This window comes from Lytechinus variegatus, chromosome 7 (genome assembly GCF_018143015.1).
Source record: "Lytechinus variegatus isolate NC3 chromosome 7, Lvar_3.0, whole genome shotgun sequence".
Lineage (NCBI taxonomy): Eukaryota > Metazoa > Echinodermata > Echinoidea > Temnopleuroida > Toxopneustidae > Lytechinus > Lytechinus variegatus.
In genome coordinates this window covers 630,645-648,601 of record NC_054746.1, presented here as the reverse complement: position 1 = coordinate 648,601, position 17,957 = coordinate 630,645, and the positions used below count along the sequence as shown (strand labels likewise).

Here is a 17,957-nt window from a genome sequence, read left to right as displayed (position 1 = left end):
AGGGCAGAAGCCCCAATAACCATGATTCCAATGTGCCCATTCAAGTTTATATGTGCATAATTGCATCAAAAAGACTTCTGAAGAAACTCCAGTTCATGTTTTGAGCCTCTTAATTTGTGAAGGTGCTGTAAAGGTACTGTAATTTGCCAATTATGGCAACTACCATGGTAACCTTGATTTTAATAGGCTGCTGAACCCTGTTACCATGGTAGTTGCAATAATGGCAAATTACCATGGCAACTACCATGGTAACCTTGATTTTAATAGGCTGCTGAACCCTGTTACCATGGTAGTTGCCATGGTAATTTGCCAATTATGGCAACTACCATGGTAACAGGGTTCAGCAGCCTATTAAAATCAAGGTTACCATGGTAGTTGCCATAATTGGCAAATTACAGTACCTTTACAGCACCTTCACAAATTAAGAGGCTCAAAACATGTACTGGAAGTTGCAATTATGGCAGTTACAACAGTTGTAACTCTATATGAAATGGGCCCCTGCACCTATCGTTAGAGCGAGAAGCTAGACCGATTGCTTCAGTCTCTGTTTCATCAGGGTTTTTTTTCTGCTGGACAATGTCTTGCTTCATTACGCCTCCTCAATAGGAGAAACCAAACAAGTCAAAATATGCTTTAAAGTTAAATATTGAAATTCCCGGACTGAAGACTAAACTCGGAGAGTGAGAGATTTCAGTTGTCGAATATATGATTAATCTGCACCCAGTCCAAGAATGCAAGATCAAGTAGATCTCTAGACCTAATGTAAGAGGTCTGATCTAAAGTCTGATCTAACCTTAGATCTATGGCTAGATGCAGAACATGCCTACTGGTAGATCTAAGATTCTATTACATAAGAGTTGAAAGATGATGATTTCTATTAGGAAGTGATTATGATAAATGATCTATAAATCTTAGATAGTCTACAGTATACAAGCCAGTAGTCGGGGGGGGGGGGGGGTTCGACCAAACCCCAAACATTTTCAAAAGCAAGGAAAAATAAGGCTCTAAGCTAGTAATAACTAACGTTGTCATTAGATCTAACGTTAGACCTAGTTGATTTCAATTTTGACTGATTGTCTTTTTCCATTCTTTTTTTGTTTTTTTGCTCTATATTTTTCAGCAAAGCCTAAAACAAGAAAAGGAATCAAATCCCTCAATTAGACCCCAATTGAATTTTTTTTTTTGGGGGGGGGTTGTGTCAAATTTTTCAGGGACAAAAACTGACCTTTCAGCTTTCTTATTTTTCTTTTTTATTGCTACTTGGGGGCAAGGGGGCTTTTCAAATTTTTCAAAAAAGGAAGAGAAGGAATCTAGCTTCCCCCCCCCCTTGATAGGGTGGGCAATGGCACAAGATTTGTGCTGTAGACATGTGTCAAAAAAGTCAGTTGGTGAATTTTCTTCAAATTTTCATTTTAATATATTTTGAGTGAACAAGTAGTTAAATGTAGCAACATCTTCACATTTTCTGGCAGCCAAGTTGATTATCTATCAATGTGACATGTTTCCATGGCTCCTCACAGAGGCTCAAACAGTGTTAAAGTCAGAATAAAGACCAACCCAGGGAGGGAGCTCCAGCCCGCGAAGTGGGTCAGACCCCAGGACTCGTCCGTGTAATATTAGGCAGATCAATAGTGGGGTAGAATGGGGTCGCAAGAGCACTCCAAATAAAAGGGGAAAAAATATATTAAGCACTTACCTCGATTAAATGGATGAAGGTCTACCGTGACACAGAATCCTGACATCGCGAGTCACAAACTGGACCCTCTAAAAAAGGAAAATGTCGCTTTCGTTCTCAGTAGCAATCGGCCATTTTGTTTTCAATTTGAAAGAACAAACCAGCTGGAACAAACAAAACTTTTCCTTTTTTGAGGGTCCAGTTTGTGCCTCGATGTAAGGATTCTGTGTCACTATAGATTTTCATCCACATAATCGAGGCAAGTGCATAATTTATTTTTCCCCCTTTATTTAGAGTGCTATTGCGACCGCATTCTACCCCATTTTAGAGAGTATTGATCTGCCTAATATTACTTTGACGAGTCCTGGGCTCCCCGGGTTACATAAGACTTAAAAATGCCTATTTTCAGCCACTTGCCCACACAGTAGGCCTATAGTCACCTATTGTATTACCGGACACTATTATGATTATTATGGGGAGGCAGCGTAGCTCAGTCAGTTAGAGCGCATGTTTCAGATAAGATGGTAGATCTCAGCATGAGGGGTTCGAGTCCCGCTCATGCCGAAACGCATCTAACAAAAAATCTGATGCTATAGCGTTGTGTGTTAGCGTGCCTCACCACCACTGTATTCAGTGCAGGTGTGAATGCACTTGGAAACACGTACTCCGTCCATCGGAAAGGATGCAAATATTGGTCCCGTGTATAGGAGAGTCACAACCTATGCACGTTAAAACCAATACACTATTCGTCAGAGTAGGGTGTTCACCTGGTGTATTGTACCTGCCAGTCCTGGCAAAATTCAAGTCAATCTTGATATTCATATGCCATAATAATCAATATAATGATTGTGGGCATTAACGGAAAGACAAGACAAGATTCCGGACGCGCATATTACTGTGTTCGAAAACAATTTCGTACCGTAAAACTTCCGCAATTCAATTTCACAGAGCAATATATAGAACAAGATTGTAAAAACAAGGGAAAAAAAAGGTTTTACCTTATTTATCTCTAAAATGACAGAAAATGCTTAAAATATCATATAACATAGTTTTGCATGAACAATATATTTTCTACTGGAAATATAGACCTGACTTGCCGAATTTCAATCTCTTCCGCTCCTTCGATCAAATGATGAGGTGTGGTGTATTGTGGGTGATCGTCAACGGCTAGTTCTCAAGGTACCCCGTGCGCAAGGTTTACCGTGATTGGAGCCGTTGACAATCGGCAGCTCATCAATGATGAGCGTCACAATACGAACGAGCATAATATTGGAAAGTGCCATGGAACATGCAGCTAACAAGAAAAAATAAAATAGGTTATCAAACATGAATTTATTACCAACATCTGCTCAGATTCGATATAAAAAAAGCAAACAAAAACTTAGAATTTACTCATGATATAAGAAGAAGAAAATCAAACAAATTTGTTTTTACATCATTATAATCAAGGATATATTTACCCCTCCGGAATCATGATGTAATATTTTCGCGCACAAAAATTATAGTTTTTCGTGGAGGAGTATGCGGCAAGAGCGAGGCAAAGAAAATGGTTGGTAAATATAAAATGATTTTATCATATTCATAATATTTGGAATAGCAAGTGCGAATTTTTCTTGATTGTATTTCTTCTAGTTGTTGTTTTTCAAGCACTGAAATAAAGGTGTCTGGCAATAGCATACACTGCCATATAGCCTATGCCTATGGGGATGGGCCAAAATGCTGTATGCATTTCCAGACACTTTCTATGGAGCATTTACGCCTTCTTTTTCACCATTTAGGAAATTTTATGGTAAGTTTTGAGCAACGTCTTTGACTATCATGCTAATAGAAAGTTAAGGTACCGTAATGCTAGTTTTAGTAGAAATGCCATTTCATTATTTTCACTGTCCTACCTACCATTAAAAAAAAACCCTTGGCTACAAAGCTTCTACGACTACGCCTAGCCTAAGTTAGGCCTGGCTAGACCTAGCCTATGTCTATAACATTGGGGGTCTAGGATGATCTACTACCTAGATCTAGTCCTAATGTTAGGCCTATAAAGGTATATTGCTTATCAGTGCGTGTGCGCAGAGCTAGCTAGCTGCCCTATTTGCAAACCCATAATGCATTGCGGATCTTATTAGCGATATACCCTAGCTAGCCTAGGCCTTGCCCCGGGGACCTCGACACGTCTTCAGTAGGGCCTATGTGTTCGGGCTGCCGCAGTAAGCCTAGCCTAGGCCTAGACAGGAATAACCGTCGTTTCTGGGGATTTATTCAACAATTTCTGACATTTTACTATCATCCCCATTCAGATGGAGCCAACATAGTTCAGCGGAACAACCAAAATACAGAGACTGAAGCTTTTGCCTTTTGGTCTCGCCTAGGCCTAGCTAAAAATTGTTAAGAGCTGTCTTCCACTGATTTTGACCTTGGCCTTTTCTTGGGCGCGCTACCGGGGCTGCCACGGCGCGGCGTAAACTCAAATGCCTGACCAGTCGACCCGAGGCTATATTATTACCGGTGGACTCTGAGTCTGACTTGGTTGCGGCTAACCCAGGGAACTGGGTTCGTAACAAAATCGTAACAAAATGGCTGATGGAGACTGGGTTAGGAGAGAACTTTTCGTTTTTTTGAGGTTCCAGTTTGTGCCCAGATGTCAGGAAACTGCCACTCGTTAGACCTTCATCCATATAATCGTGGTAAGTGCTTGATTTCTGTTTTAGGCCTAACTATTTATTCGGAGAATTATTTTGACCATAGGCCTACTTCACGCTAGTCAGGTGAGTAGATCTATGCCCTATGGTCAATTACACGTAAGGTCCAGGGGCCCGTTTCTCAACACCGTCATAAGTCTAACTTCTTGACTAAATCGGAGATAGTGAGCTACTTGTCCGCTAAATGTTTCACGAAGCCCTCTTTACCAAGATCGGGCCCAACAACCTCACTAAATATTTATGACACCTCCGAACCTGTCATAACTTCTTTCTTAATGACGTATGGCATCACGTGGGTAGACTATGACATGCAAAAGTGCCGAGAAATTTGAAAATTATAATCTTACGTAATCAACCATAGAGGTTGAAATTAAATCCCAAAACAAGTGGGATAATGCATTCAATGATCATTGTAATACAAAGTAACTATGAAAACTGTTGGTAAAACGCCACAAAACCATTCATTTTGAAATAGTAAAATAATTTAATCGATAAAAATTCTACCACGTCAGGCCATCCATAACTGGACTTGTATTTGTCGTTTTCAGACCCTATTGACATTTGGATAAATTCTAATCTCTAATTTATGCATAGAATTTGTCAAATCGTAAGATCGGTATCAAAGATTTATATAAAAAAATGTTAAACTATATTTCGATGATGTTTGGAATCTTAAAACATTGTATAATTATCATAATTTTACAAATAAAACCGTTATGGTTTACTTTCGTAAACTATTAAAATTGGATATCCCGGGGGTATGGTAGTGGATCGTATTACCGAACACTTTTCATGAATTTGATCATATCAAACACATTATTCCAATAAAATTCACCAAACTTTCACCATAAATACACAAATACCTACAAAATATAAACATGCAGAAATTTTGCCGAAATTGTTTTTCATTTTTACGACATCAGCTTCCAATCGGACCCCTCTTCGCAAGTGAAATATTTTGGTCACTTGAAAAGGTATCGTATTACCGAACGTGTGTTTTCTATGGGAAAAGTTGGGAAAACAACAAAGTCACTGATGAGCTATTTTGACCATATTTTATTGTTTTGAGGATATAAAGACTTCGAAATTGTGTTTTTGATAATTTTTCATCATTTTTCTATTTAAGTTCCCTTTGGAAGGAAGTTGCAAAGGTTTGAGCGTATTTGATTATTTTCTGACGCATATGATGCGCGCGTTCGGTAATACAAGGCCGGTCGGTAATACAATCACTCACTATACCCATCTCAACGTCCACATGTGATTTTTTTAGTCGTGAAATAAATTATTCATAATTCAATTTTCAGCAATTGAATGCCCCAGTCTTCATGGTCTAAGTATGTATGATGCATAATTTACCTGTGCTATTATCTTTAAAAGATGTAATCCCCAATTCATCACAATATTTGCAATTTCGTCATAATTTTTCTTTTTGAAAATTGTGCTATTTTGTGACTAAGGCTACGTCTCGTCTGCTCATTTTACCGATAGTATCGATATCAAGGTATTTTAGTTAGGAAGCCTTTCGTGAAACAGGTTTAGTAAGATTGGAACTAACTCCGTGGTTTGTGGATAAAGATATGACTAACTTGTCCGGGTGTTGAGAAACGGGCCCCTGGCTCCCGCCCGTTACGCGGGCGGGAGTTCCCCTGGTTAGGTTGCGGCCAATCCCTAACTAAGTAAGTCTAGACTCTAGGCCTAATATAATTTAAAAAACTAAGCCCTACTCTAAATCCATAGACATAGTTTCCACCTGAAATTAGATTAGAAAACAAAAACCATTACTCGATCCTAACCTTATTCTGATGGGTAAGCGTCCATCTTTCATCTCAGCTAGCTCCAGCTCAAAGTCATGACATGGGATCATATTTATCAGGCGCTACCATCCCAGCAGCAAAAAGAGCAGGAGCTGTAACTGAGTAAAGCTTTCGTCGATAACATGGCGCCTCAATTGAATCCGATATACCGATATCCGGATATGGATCGGAGGATCCGCGCCCAGCTGCTCGATATACAGTGCGTTTCAGAAAAAAAGGTAATCCAAACCTAAAGGGCTGATATTCAAAGCATATTTAATTTTGTGACATTATTGTGCATGATTATAAAAAAAGAAACCCATCAGCTTTCCACTGATACCTTATTTATGCCATTTTCGCTACGCATGACCGAATTAATTGATGTACAGACAAAAGGTGCAGATATTACTTTTTCCAGGTTTTTGAAAACTTGATGAAAAGGCAGATGCTGATGTAAATACTTTCATCGATGTGTGAGCTGGCAAAAATCTTTTGATTTGACACTTTTTTTCCTTCCAAAGGAGTGTAAATAAGTGAATGTACTTGTACACCATTGAAGAGGAGATCGTACAACAGTCGGACCGACATTTTGAGAGACAGTTGTGACGGTGTACAGGCATCTTTGGTGGATTCAGGACGGCGCCCCTGCCCATCGTCCCAGCATCATTTGTGATAGACTCAGAGAACTCTCGGGACATTGCGTACATTGCCTTCAACCATGGCATAAAAAGGCCACCAAGAGCGCCTGACCGCACACCCTGTGATTATTTCTTTTAGGGACACTTTAAAATAAGTTTTTGCAACTCATGACTTAGTGCCGAATTCGATATGAGGTGGATGCTTTCCACAATGATCCGGCATTGCATGCCATTGGTGAGACAAGCTGTCAGGGATATCCTTCCACGCTTCTGGCTTTGTTTTCAAAGGAGAGGAGGACATGTTGAAGGTGTGGGTCAGTAAGACCAAGTCCATGAGAAGACATCCATTTTCACTCATCATTTCAGAGAAATGCTTCAAGTAACACTTCATTCCAAAAATTACTTTGGAAACTGACATATCTTATCAAGTGCACATTTTACCCACTTTACCAAAACTTGGAAAAAGTGGTCTCTGCACCTGTTGTCTTCAACAGCGATTGATTCATCCGTGGCATAAATGGTACAAATATAGTATCAATGGAAAGCTGATGAGTTACCCATTTATATCCATGCAGAATAATTCCACAAAATTAAATATGATCCGAATATCTGCCCTCTAGATTTAGATCACCTTTTTTCTGAAACGCACATATAGGCCTACCGAAAAGAGATTTTTCAAAAATTTATTAACTTTTATATATATATATATATATACATATATTGCAGGGTATTCCTCTGTGCAATCTTATATTCTTCTTCCATATAGGCCTATATGTTTCACAATTTTTTTATTACAGTTCCAACAGGTGGCAAAACAGCTTCCTGCCTAGCAGAATAAATCTCTTTTTAACTACATGTATTAAAGTTACCGAGACATTTTATCCTATTTGAACTTCCATCAATCCCTGTGTCTTCCATGGAGATATTCCCCAAAATCATTTAGACCTTAATGACGTCCAATATTTTTTCAAAGTGCTTGAACATTCGGTCAAACCTTTTAATAAGTGATCCAAGTGTCAACTCCTTGATAACGAACATTTTGTTAGATGATAACCTACTGTATAAAGTTTATCATTTATGGCATTTATGTAAATAACCTCATGCAAATGTTTAAGCTGAAAGTCCCTCAATTTACAATGCACGTACGTCTCATAAAAATATGCCGAATTTGTTTTACTGTTAAACCTGAGAAAATCCGATTGAGGCATGTCATCCATCTTTTTTAAACCGTTAATATAATATCTATATAATTGCTTAAGTACAGATCTTGTCTATAGTGTTACTTTTTCTTCCCAATAGTTCTAAAGAGATATAATGGTCGTCATGGGACTGATTATTTTGTAATAAATTAAGCCTGTGTGTGAATGTTGCGAGCGCGAATCTCTAGCTCAAACTTTTGGAAATTTACGTTAGACATGAAAATTAAACATTCCGAGCAGTTTTTGTAATCATGAAAGAGGTGTGTCTCTAACTACAGAATATAAACGCAAGCGCGAAGCGCAAACTGAAATTTTAATATGCTGATCAGAAAAGGAACTTTTTAAGGACTGCATTTAAGGGGCTTTCACAATCGCTCTTGCGATCGTTTGCGATCATTTGGTCGCAATATATGTTGCACACAATCACAACGGTTGTAAGCAGTAGCATGCACTACCATTATTGTGAAAGATGCTTTGCTTTAGTGACTCATGATATCACTGTACAGTATACCTTTAAAAAAATGTTTCTCTGACAATCACTTGTTACGAATATAAGATCTACCAATTCTACCGCGATATCTCAATTATCGATACTAGCTCTATTGATCGATCAGCTGTGTTCTCAATCGTTTCTGCCCCTTTTATTTGCTTGCTTTACTTACTTTTGTCAAAGACCGAGGAGATTTTATACTTCTTTCTGATTCGTGGTATTCTACACTTGGTACGTCATTTGAATATAATTGAGCTAGGTAGCATGAGCATTTGTTTAACTTTTTAATTTCTATATTAGTTTAATTATACTTTGAGTTATTTGTTGTCTGTTATGTTGTTAGCTCTTATTTCCAGCGCTACCCCGAGCGCTGCATGGGGCTAGTACCGGTAGTACACGTTGCAGCCGACCCCGGCCGCCCGCCCACATGGTTGGCGGATGCATGATGGGTGCCCAGGGCCAAGAAGCAAGAGTATGCGCTATCTACGGAAGATCGAGAACAACTAACGTTAGACCTTTAATTAGCATTTGACAACCATTCCAGTCTGTGTGAATTTATGTTGGTTAACTCGAAAACTGTAGAAATAATGAAATGTTCTCAACTAGCCCAACTAGATCTAGATCTAACGTTTTTTAGGCATAAAAAACTCCAGAACAGACCATTCATGATTCAATATACGGTATAGTGAGTGATTGTATTACCGACCGGCCTTGTATTACCGAACGCGCGCATCATATGCGTCAGAAAATAATCAAATAGGCTCAAACCTTTGCAACTTCCTCTCAAAGGGAACTTAAATAGAAAAATGATGAAAAATTATCAAAAACACAATTTCGAAGTCTTTATATCCTCAAAACAATAAAATATGGTCCAAATAGCTCATCAGTGACTTTGTTGTTTTCCCAACTTTTCCCATAGAAAACACACGTTCGGTAATACGATACCTTTTCAAGTGACCAAAATATTTCATTTGCGAAGAGGGGTCCGATTGGAAGCTGATGTCGTAAAAATGAAAAACAATTTCGGCAAAATTTCTGCATGTTTATATTTTGTAGGTATTTGTGTATTTATGGTGAAAGTTTGGTGAATTTTATTGGAATAATGTGTTTGATATGATCAAATTCATGAAAAGTGTTCGGTAATACGATCCACTACCATACCGGTAACTTTTCTTGATAACTAACATTGTCTGTCATTAAGATTACTAGTAGTCAAGTACGGTAGGGGCCCTAACTTCCTATCCTAGGACCAGGTCCTAGGTCTGCATAACGTTAATTCTAACTTGTACAGTAGGCCAACGACCAGGCAAAAAGCAATGAATAGGGCCTACAGGTAGATTTTTTGCCGAAAAATATATTTTTTTAATCTGATGGTACAGAATCTCACCGTGAATTAGACAGAGATTCCAACTAAAAAGTGTAACTTAGTCTTAGAACCCTAACCAACAGAAGCTATATTAGATCTAGGTCTTACGTGATTGATGATACTACTACTAGGCCACGTTACCTGTTCGTTAGACTACAGAGTATAATCTACTAGGCCCCGTTACCTGTTCGTTAGACTACAGAGTAGAATCTACCTAGTACTACTAGGTAGATTCTACTCTGTAGTCTAACGAACGTTAGATATCTATAGTATTTGGGGTCTAGACTAAGTAAAGTAACATTTAGGGCCTAGATTCTGGATCTAGCCTATACAGCCTTAACATTTACTTATTCAAAAGATGACAAAATGGCTATAATATTAATATTTATTGAAAATTTAAAGAATACTAGTACCGGTATAGGCTATTAAGGCCTACGGGTACGGTAGATCTCATGAATGCTTTGATCGATTTAACATTGTTTTACCTAGACGATTGTTATGTTTGTTTTGCTTACATGCACTTATTTTTTTTTTTGCTATTTCGTTTAACGAGTTGTAATGGAGGTAGATCTAAATTATTCTTAACTTTGCGAGGAGCAGGTTAGAGTGTGGAAGTACAAATCTATAAGCATGGCTAGGTCTGCATTGTGAACTATTTTCAAATTTCGTTTTATACTAACACAGGCTATAGGAATACATGTATGACATTGAAACCTTTCATTTCATGGAGTTATCCCACAAAACCACACACAAAAATGGAATCTCCTGAAAGTTAAGAGAAATGGAAGTACTGGTTCAATTGCTGATTTGTTGGTTATTGTCTCGCCTGCATAGCAGAGCGAGACTATAGGCGCCGCTTTTCCGACGGCGGTGATGGCGGCGTCGTCACCATTGAAATCTTAACCAAGGTTAAGTTTTTGAAATGTCATCATAACTTTGAAAGTATATGGACCTAGTTCATGACATTTGGACATAAGAGTAATCAAGTAATACTAAACATCCTGCCTGAGTTTCGGGTCACCTGACCAAGATCAACGGTTATTTAGGGTCACTGAACTTAGACCATGTTGGGGGAATCAATATCGAAATCTTAACCAAGGTTAAGTTTTTGAAATGGTGGAACAGCTACAATTGGGAAGCATGGACTAAATGTAAAAGTTGAGCCAAAAATAACTGAATCAGATACAAATAGACTAAGTGCAGTTATTGTTATGTTGGAAAATCCGAAACGTTTGTTGTTGGGTTGTATTTATATGCCATGTGATGACAGATGCCAAAATGCCAATTTAGTAGAGTTCCAACAAGTACTGAATTTTAATGAATGAGTTAAATCCTGATTTTCCTGCTTTGAAGGGGATTTTAATACGGATGTCTCTAGAGACACTTTCCAAACAAGGTGTTTTTTGAACTTTTTTGCAGATTATCACATTTGTACACAGGATGAATTATGTGATTTTGATTTTACTTTCAGTAGCAAAGGTAGTAACCACAAATCATTGATTGATCATTTTGTTTTAACAGATAGTTTAGTTAAGGCTTTGCAGGTGTATGAATGCATTGATACTGTTAATAATTTCTCAGATCATGTTGCTGTTAAATGTCAGTTGGCCTGTATATGTCAGAATTCTCAGACATTAGTGAACAAGAAGAACAAACAAAAAAGTGTTATAACTGGAGTATAGCAAATCAGGAGGAGCTGGATAGATATGTGGATAGGTTGTCTGAAATTCTACATTTAATAGATATTCCGCATTGTGCATTAAATTGCAGAGAAAAACACTGCCAACGACATGGTAGAGAATTGAATGAGTTTCATGATAAAATCGTTACGCATGTCTAAACGCTGCCTTGCATGTAATGTGTAAAAGTTCTCAGAAGCCAAAATGTAAGGTAATACCTGGATGGAATGTAGAGGTATATTTTAAAAAATGCACTGTTTTGGCACAAGTTGTGGGTTGAAAATGATCGCCCCCAAAGTGGTGAAATTTTTGAATTGCGTAAGAAAGCGAGAATGGATTATCACAAAATTCTGAAAAAGACTTTGAGAGAGATAGATGTAATAAAGACTGATAACATGGCAACTGCGATTGCATCAGGTAGTACCAGATCATTTTGGTCTGAGGTTAAGAAATACAATAGATCCAAGAATGTCAGTAGATATCCTAATGTTGTTGATGGTGTTCAAGGAAAAGATAGTATAGCTGGAATGTTTGCTGATAAATTTGATGGGTTATATAACAGTGAATTGGATATGGTAGATGATAAATCTTAAAAATGATATTGATAACTCTGTTGATAATATTAATAAATGCAGATGCCACGAATGTGTATAAGATGTCCCTATAATAACGATATTAGTGGATTAATGTCTGACCACTTAATTCATGGTAAAAAGGTTATCAGTAAATATGTTGCTATGTTATTCACAGGGATGATCTGGCATGAAATGACACCTGACAGCATGCTTCGAAGTACAATGATTCCAATTCCTAAAGGACGTTGGGCTAATTTGGGTGATTCGTGCAATTTTCGAGCAATTACATTAAGTAGTATATTTCAAAAGTGTAAATGTTAATATATATGTGTTTTTGATACTCGCAACTTTGCTGATTTAATTTTGACGATGATAGTTTTACAATGTTACAATTTCAATCAATTTTAATCTTTTTTTGAGATTGTCAAAAATTATTTTTTCTGGCTTTATTTGTTGATTATTTGTCTAGCACTAGAATTTGATATATTGTAATCTTTTAATAATATACATGTACATTACTTTGTAAATATGATAATATGAGTCTTCGGACTTTTATCATGTACCTTTTTCACAATAAAACCAGAATTGAATTGAATTGAATTGAACTGAAAGAAGGGCTGTCGACAACTATGTGTACCAGTATGGTAAAAGAGACAGTGTCATACTTTGTTCATGAGAAGAGTAATGTATATGTTCTTGTATTAGACGCAAGCAAAGCCTTTGATAGAGTTAATTTTGTTAAATTGTTTAAAATCATGTTATGTAAAGGAGTATGTCCCATGTTTTGTAAACTTCTATTGAATATGTATTTGGACCAAAAGATCCGTCTAAGATGGAACAGTGTTTATTCTGAGTATTTTACTGTCTCTAATGGCGTAAAACAAGGTGGAATATTATCTCCCAGTCTGTATTGTCTATATATTGATAGACTTCTGTCTAAACTCCAAAGATAACGGTGAGGGTTGTTTATGGGACAAGTATTTGCAGGTGCTTTCTCTTGTGCTAACAATTTAATCCTACTGTCACTTGGTGTTCTTGCCCACAACAGAATGATCCTTATTAGTCAGGATTATGCTTCGGAATATGAAATAAAATTTAATAGTGAGAAGAGCCAACTCATATTTACATGTGATAGAAAAAAGGTAGTGGACACAAAGATTAAAGTCAGTGGTAATCCAGTTCAGGTTGTGGATAGAATATGTCATCTTGGTCATGTCATCAGTCAGGATATTTTTAGTGATGATGTTTCCAAACCCATAGGTGATTTTAATCGTCAGTGCAATATGGTTTTAAGCAATGTGTGTGAGTGTGGAAAGTTCCTTGGCAAACACACAATGTGTTCTTACCTTTTTGGCCAAAACAATGTGCATAAAATTGTGGTTTCATAGATGTTTAAATTTTGTCTTGTCATCTATTAAGGCTGATAACTTTACCGTATCATATATAACAAAAATGAGTCAGTTTGGTTCATTCTCTGTGCTTGGAGGGAATATCAAATACTTGAATAGTAAATATATGATGGACCCTAGACAGGTAAATAGGCAGTGGAATAAGGTTCAATGCAACTTACCGGTAGCTAATGTGGATCGCAAGGTTGAGCAAATTAAGGAACTCATTACAATGAGGGATGAAAAGGATGTATCTTATTTAACTGAAAGTGAATTGAGGGAACTGACTGGCTTTCTGGCCTACAGGCATATTAATCCTGGTCCCACCTCGGTTTTTTTTTTTGTTTTGTTTTTTTGTTGAATGGATGGTTTATAGTGTATTTTTTATATATTGAATATGTTTGTCTTGTAAATTGGAAAACATGTTTTTATGTATATGTGCATTTTTATGCGAATAAAGAAGACTTTATATTGAATTGAATTGAAATGTCATAACTTCATAAGTATATGGACCTAATTCATAAAACTCGGACATAAGACCAACCATGTATTTCTAAATATCATGTGTGAGTTTCAGATCACATGACCAAGGTCAAAGGTCACTTAGGGTCAACGAACTTTGGCCATATTGGGGGTATTTGAGGAATAGTTATCATAACTTTGAAATGTTATGGATCTAGTTCATGAAACTTGGACATAAGATCAATCAAGTATCCTTGAACATCCTGTGCTAATTTCAGGTCACATGATCAAGGTCAAAGGTCATTTAGGGTCAACAAACTTTAGTAATGTTGGGCGTATTTGTGGAAATTGTCATATCTTTAAAGTCTATGGATTTAGTTCATTAAACTTGGACATAAGAGCAGCAATGTATCCCTGAATACCCTGTGTGCGTTTCAGGAACATGGCCAAGGTCAAAGGTCATTAAAAGGTCAATGAACTCTGGCCGTGTTGGGAATATGTATTGAATTGGCTTCATAACTTAGGAAAGTTTGTGGTACTTGCTCATGAAACATCAACATAATGGTAATCAAGTATGAATGATAGTTTTGCACAATCCTTAGGTCACATGATCATGGTCAAAGGTCATTTTGTTTCAATGGACATAATATTTTATTATCTTATTGATGTTTTCTTCTGTAAATAATTATTCATTGGCTGTGTTTTTAAGGAAGCACTGCTGCTATATCGAATTGCGTAATGCAGGCGAGACCGCCAGAGGCATTCCACTTATTCTTCTGAGACTTTGCTCCACTAACCAGGCCTGCCACTAACCTCAGTACAGTGGTATACAATTGGGTGTGGGGTGGGCATCCAATAGATCCAAGACCAAGACAAAAAAGGGAAACAGGAAATGGATCAGACATATGGTAATTTTCTGAATATTTTGAAAAATCTGTCACAAAATTAGATTTTCATTTTAGAAAAGTCAATATCAAATTAAATAAGATAAAATATATTTGATCACTTCACTTGCTCAGGACTTTTAAGAAATTATGTCACAGACGCCCTTTTTCCGTCAAGTTTGTTGGCACTGCTCTGTATTACTTTTGGTAATTATTTCCCACAACAGACAGTCATCTCTTTCTATAATATGTTGCCCATACTGTCATTTAATTTACGTTCAATTGGTGCTGGATGATCTCTCTATGATTGACCCCTTGATACTTTCATCAGTTTTATACCTTGTTCCTCATGTTTGTTTGTTTGTTTTTTCTCCATAGGGGATGTCATGACTAGTATGTCACAATCCCCCTTTCAGCTTGTTCCATGCTCTCCATGTATCAGAAGTGATCTCAATAAACACTCGCCAGCAGTACCTTCTACACCAAATATAACCAATCGTAACCTAGCCGAAAGTCCGCAGATAGATATAACATGTAAGATGAGGAATACTTTAGGAAATCTTTTAAGCCGCCATTGATCATGATAGGACGGGAAGAGTTATTTTTTTTAATGTAACATCATTATATAAGTGCTACTGACATTTTAATTCTAACTTTTACCATAATAATTTAATCGTTATGGAAAATATAGTTGAAATCAAGAAATTTTAGATGTGGTTGCTGGCCTATTTCAGTGGTGATGTAACCTTTTACTTATTCAATATGAATGAAAAATGAACATTTTGTAACAAAATGAGAAAAAAAATCTAAATCAACGTGGGAAACATAGAATCATGTACATTGAATTGAGAAAATAATGCATTCCAATTAATTGTCGATAAACACACCACACGTTTGTCTGCTATAAATCGGGTACCAGTATTTGTCACTTTTCTAAATGACGAAAATCATATGAAGGAAAATCAATTGCATTTATTCTCTTTTCAGAAGGAAAATAATTAGTATTTTTCCCCTAAATTACATCGTATTACAGTTATCTATAAAAGGTATAAGTTGAAACGTACTCATTGTCTTTCGTTGTTTCGATGTATAGCTCGTGGCGTACCAGGTACACCCATTCCGCCAACGACTCTTGCACAACAATCGAAGGATACATCATATATGGACTCAGGTAATAAAGTAATAAACCATAATTGACAGATAACCACATTACTAGTAAAATTATATCATCATGAGAACACACTTGATTTGGCATAATTGAAATAATTGAAATCATATATCCAGATTGAAGGCCTGTATATTAATGTGACGGTCGTTTGTTACTGAATGAATTGATGGCAGAACCAACTTCGTACCTTTATTCCTATCTATTTCATAATTCTCAGTATTAAACTTGTATTGAGTGAAACAGTCACTTGTTCGTTCGTGAGTAGGCTTACGGAATCGTTTACTATCAGTGGTATGAAATAAGACTAACATTATCGTGTGAATAATGACAATGGCAATAATTATGGCTACTTATATAGCGCACAGGTTGATATTTCAGTGTTATGGCACTTCAAGAAAGTGTACATGAAATATTAAAGTAGAATAGAAATTCTCCCGAAAACAATATAATATTAAATCGTTAATGGGTTGGATTTATTTCCTCATGTTGACAAGTTTTCATCATCTTTTGTTTTGTTCTGTGTATGATTTATTCATTGTATCTACATGTGTGTAAACCAGTTAAAAGAAATTCCTTTATGGACAATAAAGTTATTCAATTCAATGAGAGAGGAATAAATAAGTTTTAAGATGGGACTTGATAATGTTTGTTGATGATGATCTGAAATTTGCCCCGATATTGACAGCAACTTTTTCCCGAAAATAACTCCAGGGAAAAGCAACACCTGTAAATAAGACCGAAAAAATGTCTCATAATCATTGGAGGCGGAAGCCAAAAATTTTAGGAGGGGACAACCAAAATTATTTTGACAAGCAAAATAAAAAATAAAAAGGTCTCAACCCAAACATTTTAGGGGGACGTAGGAAAATAAATTGACAAGGAAAAAAAAAGAAGGTCTTCAACAACAAATTTAGGGGGGGGTCGCCCCCCCCCCTCCTCAAATTTAGGGGGGGCACGCCCCCCCCCCCCTTCCGCCGCCTATGCTCATAATGATGTTCTGCCTTCTCTCCTCCTCTCAGGTGAGCAGATCGTACCACTTGTTGCCACTCCTTTGAACGACGGGTTCAGAATACCCAACGTATTCCGCACACCTCAAGAAAGAAGTAAGCCGTCGCCGAGACCTCCGAACTCCACGGAACAAGTTCAGGGACTGAGACGGGCAAATCAGCGACGGCGCATTGTGAACTTGAATCGGAACACACCGAACACAACAAGGGAAATCGATTTGTTCAATGGAGAGGATATATTTGAATAGGTCATTGCGACGACACAATCACCGAGATCATTAAACTTGAGGTAAAGAATGATTAATAATGAATTGTGGCTTGAAGCATGGATAATTACACTAACAATTCCTTGCTTGGAAGCTTAACAGACTAACTTTATTGCACTTCCACTTTCGTTTCTCTTTCTCTTCCCTATATTTCAAAGAAGATGATTGTCAGTTTCAGTTTTGTCATGTTTCCTTTTATGGACTTTGCAATGGCGCTTTCGGTGTTGAAATTAATATGATGTATGTTATTTCTAATTATTATTTGCATTGATATATAGGCTCTTGTATTTAGAATTATAGCTTTGTTTTGTCCAAGGTTCGGATTTTTTTTTTTGGGGGGGGGTGTCTCATGTTCAGTGTAATTCCATATGTTATTTCAATTTTTATAATTTGAAGTATCTTGGGTTGGCATATAAGGTTTGTCTTTTCTTGCCACTGCCCACACTAATGTTCACTACAAATGTTATTGAGTATTCGTGTTCATTTTATATGTTTACTGGTTGCTTTTTATGAGTGAAAAATAAATACGAATTGAGTTGATTCAATAATATGCATGAGCGGCGATTTCGGGAGGGGGTGCATAATTTGAGATGGAGAGGTCCCCCAGCCTGGTCCTCGCTGTCCCCGCGATCATCGCCCATATTTGTATGAAATTTTTCTCACCATTGCCA

The 17,957-nt window shown here is 37.0% G+C and overlaps 2 protein-coding genes across 3 annotated transcripts in view; one reads left to right on the top strand and one right to left on the bottom strand.

The window, feature by feature from the left end:
- The window catches only part of LOC121418146, a 32,371-nt gene extending 26,064 nt beyond the window's left edge, over positions 1-6,307 (bottom strand). For both annotated transcript variants that reach the window (XM_041611858.1, XM_041611859.1), the window contains exon 1: positions 6,165-6,307. The gene's annotated coding sequence lies outside the window, so the exon portion shown is untranslated. The remainder of the gene's footprint in view (positions 1-6,164) is intronic.
- Positions 6,308-15,229: 8,922 nt separating this feature from the next.
- Positions 15,230-17,502, top strand: LOC121418145. The gene is made up of 3 exons (XM_041611857.1): positions 15,230-15,379; positions 15,939-16,016; positions 17,033-17,502. The coding sequence occupies exons 1-3, from the start codon at positions 15,232-15,234 to the stop codon at positions 17,266-17,268; spliced, it is 462 nt and encodes a 153-aa protein (XP_041467791.1). The 5' UTR covers positions 15,230-15,231; the 3' UTR covers positions 17,269-17,502.
- The last annotated feature ends 455 nt before the right edge of the window (positions 17,503-17,957 follow it).

Excerpts from the sequence above, each read along its gene's own strand:
- LOC121418145 (XM_041611857.1), top strand. The coding sequence starts at position 15,232 with ATGACTAGTATGTCACAATCCCCCTTTCAGCTTGTTCCATGCTCTCCA. Across the intron at positions 15,380-15,938 it reads TCCGCAGATAGATATAACAT|CTCGTGGCGTACCAGGTACA; the intron begins GTAAGATGAGGA and ends TTCGATGTATAG. Across the intron at positions 16,017-17,032 it reads TACATCATATATGGACTCAG|GTGAGCAGATCGTACCACTT; the intron begins GTAATAAAGTAA and ends TCCTCCTCTCAG.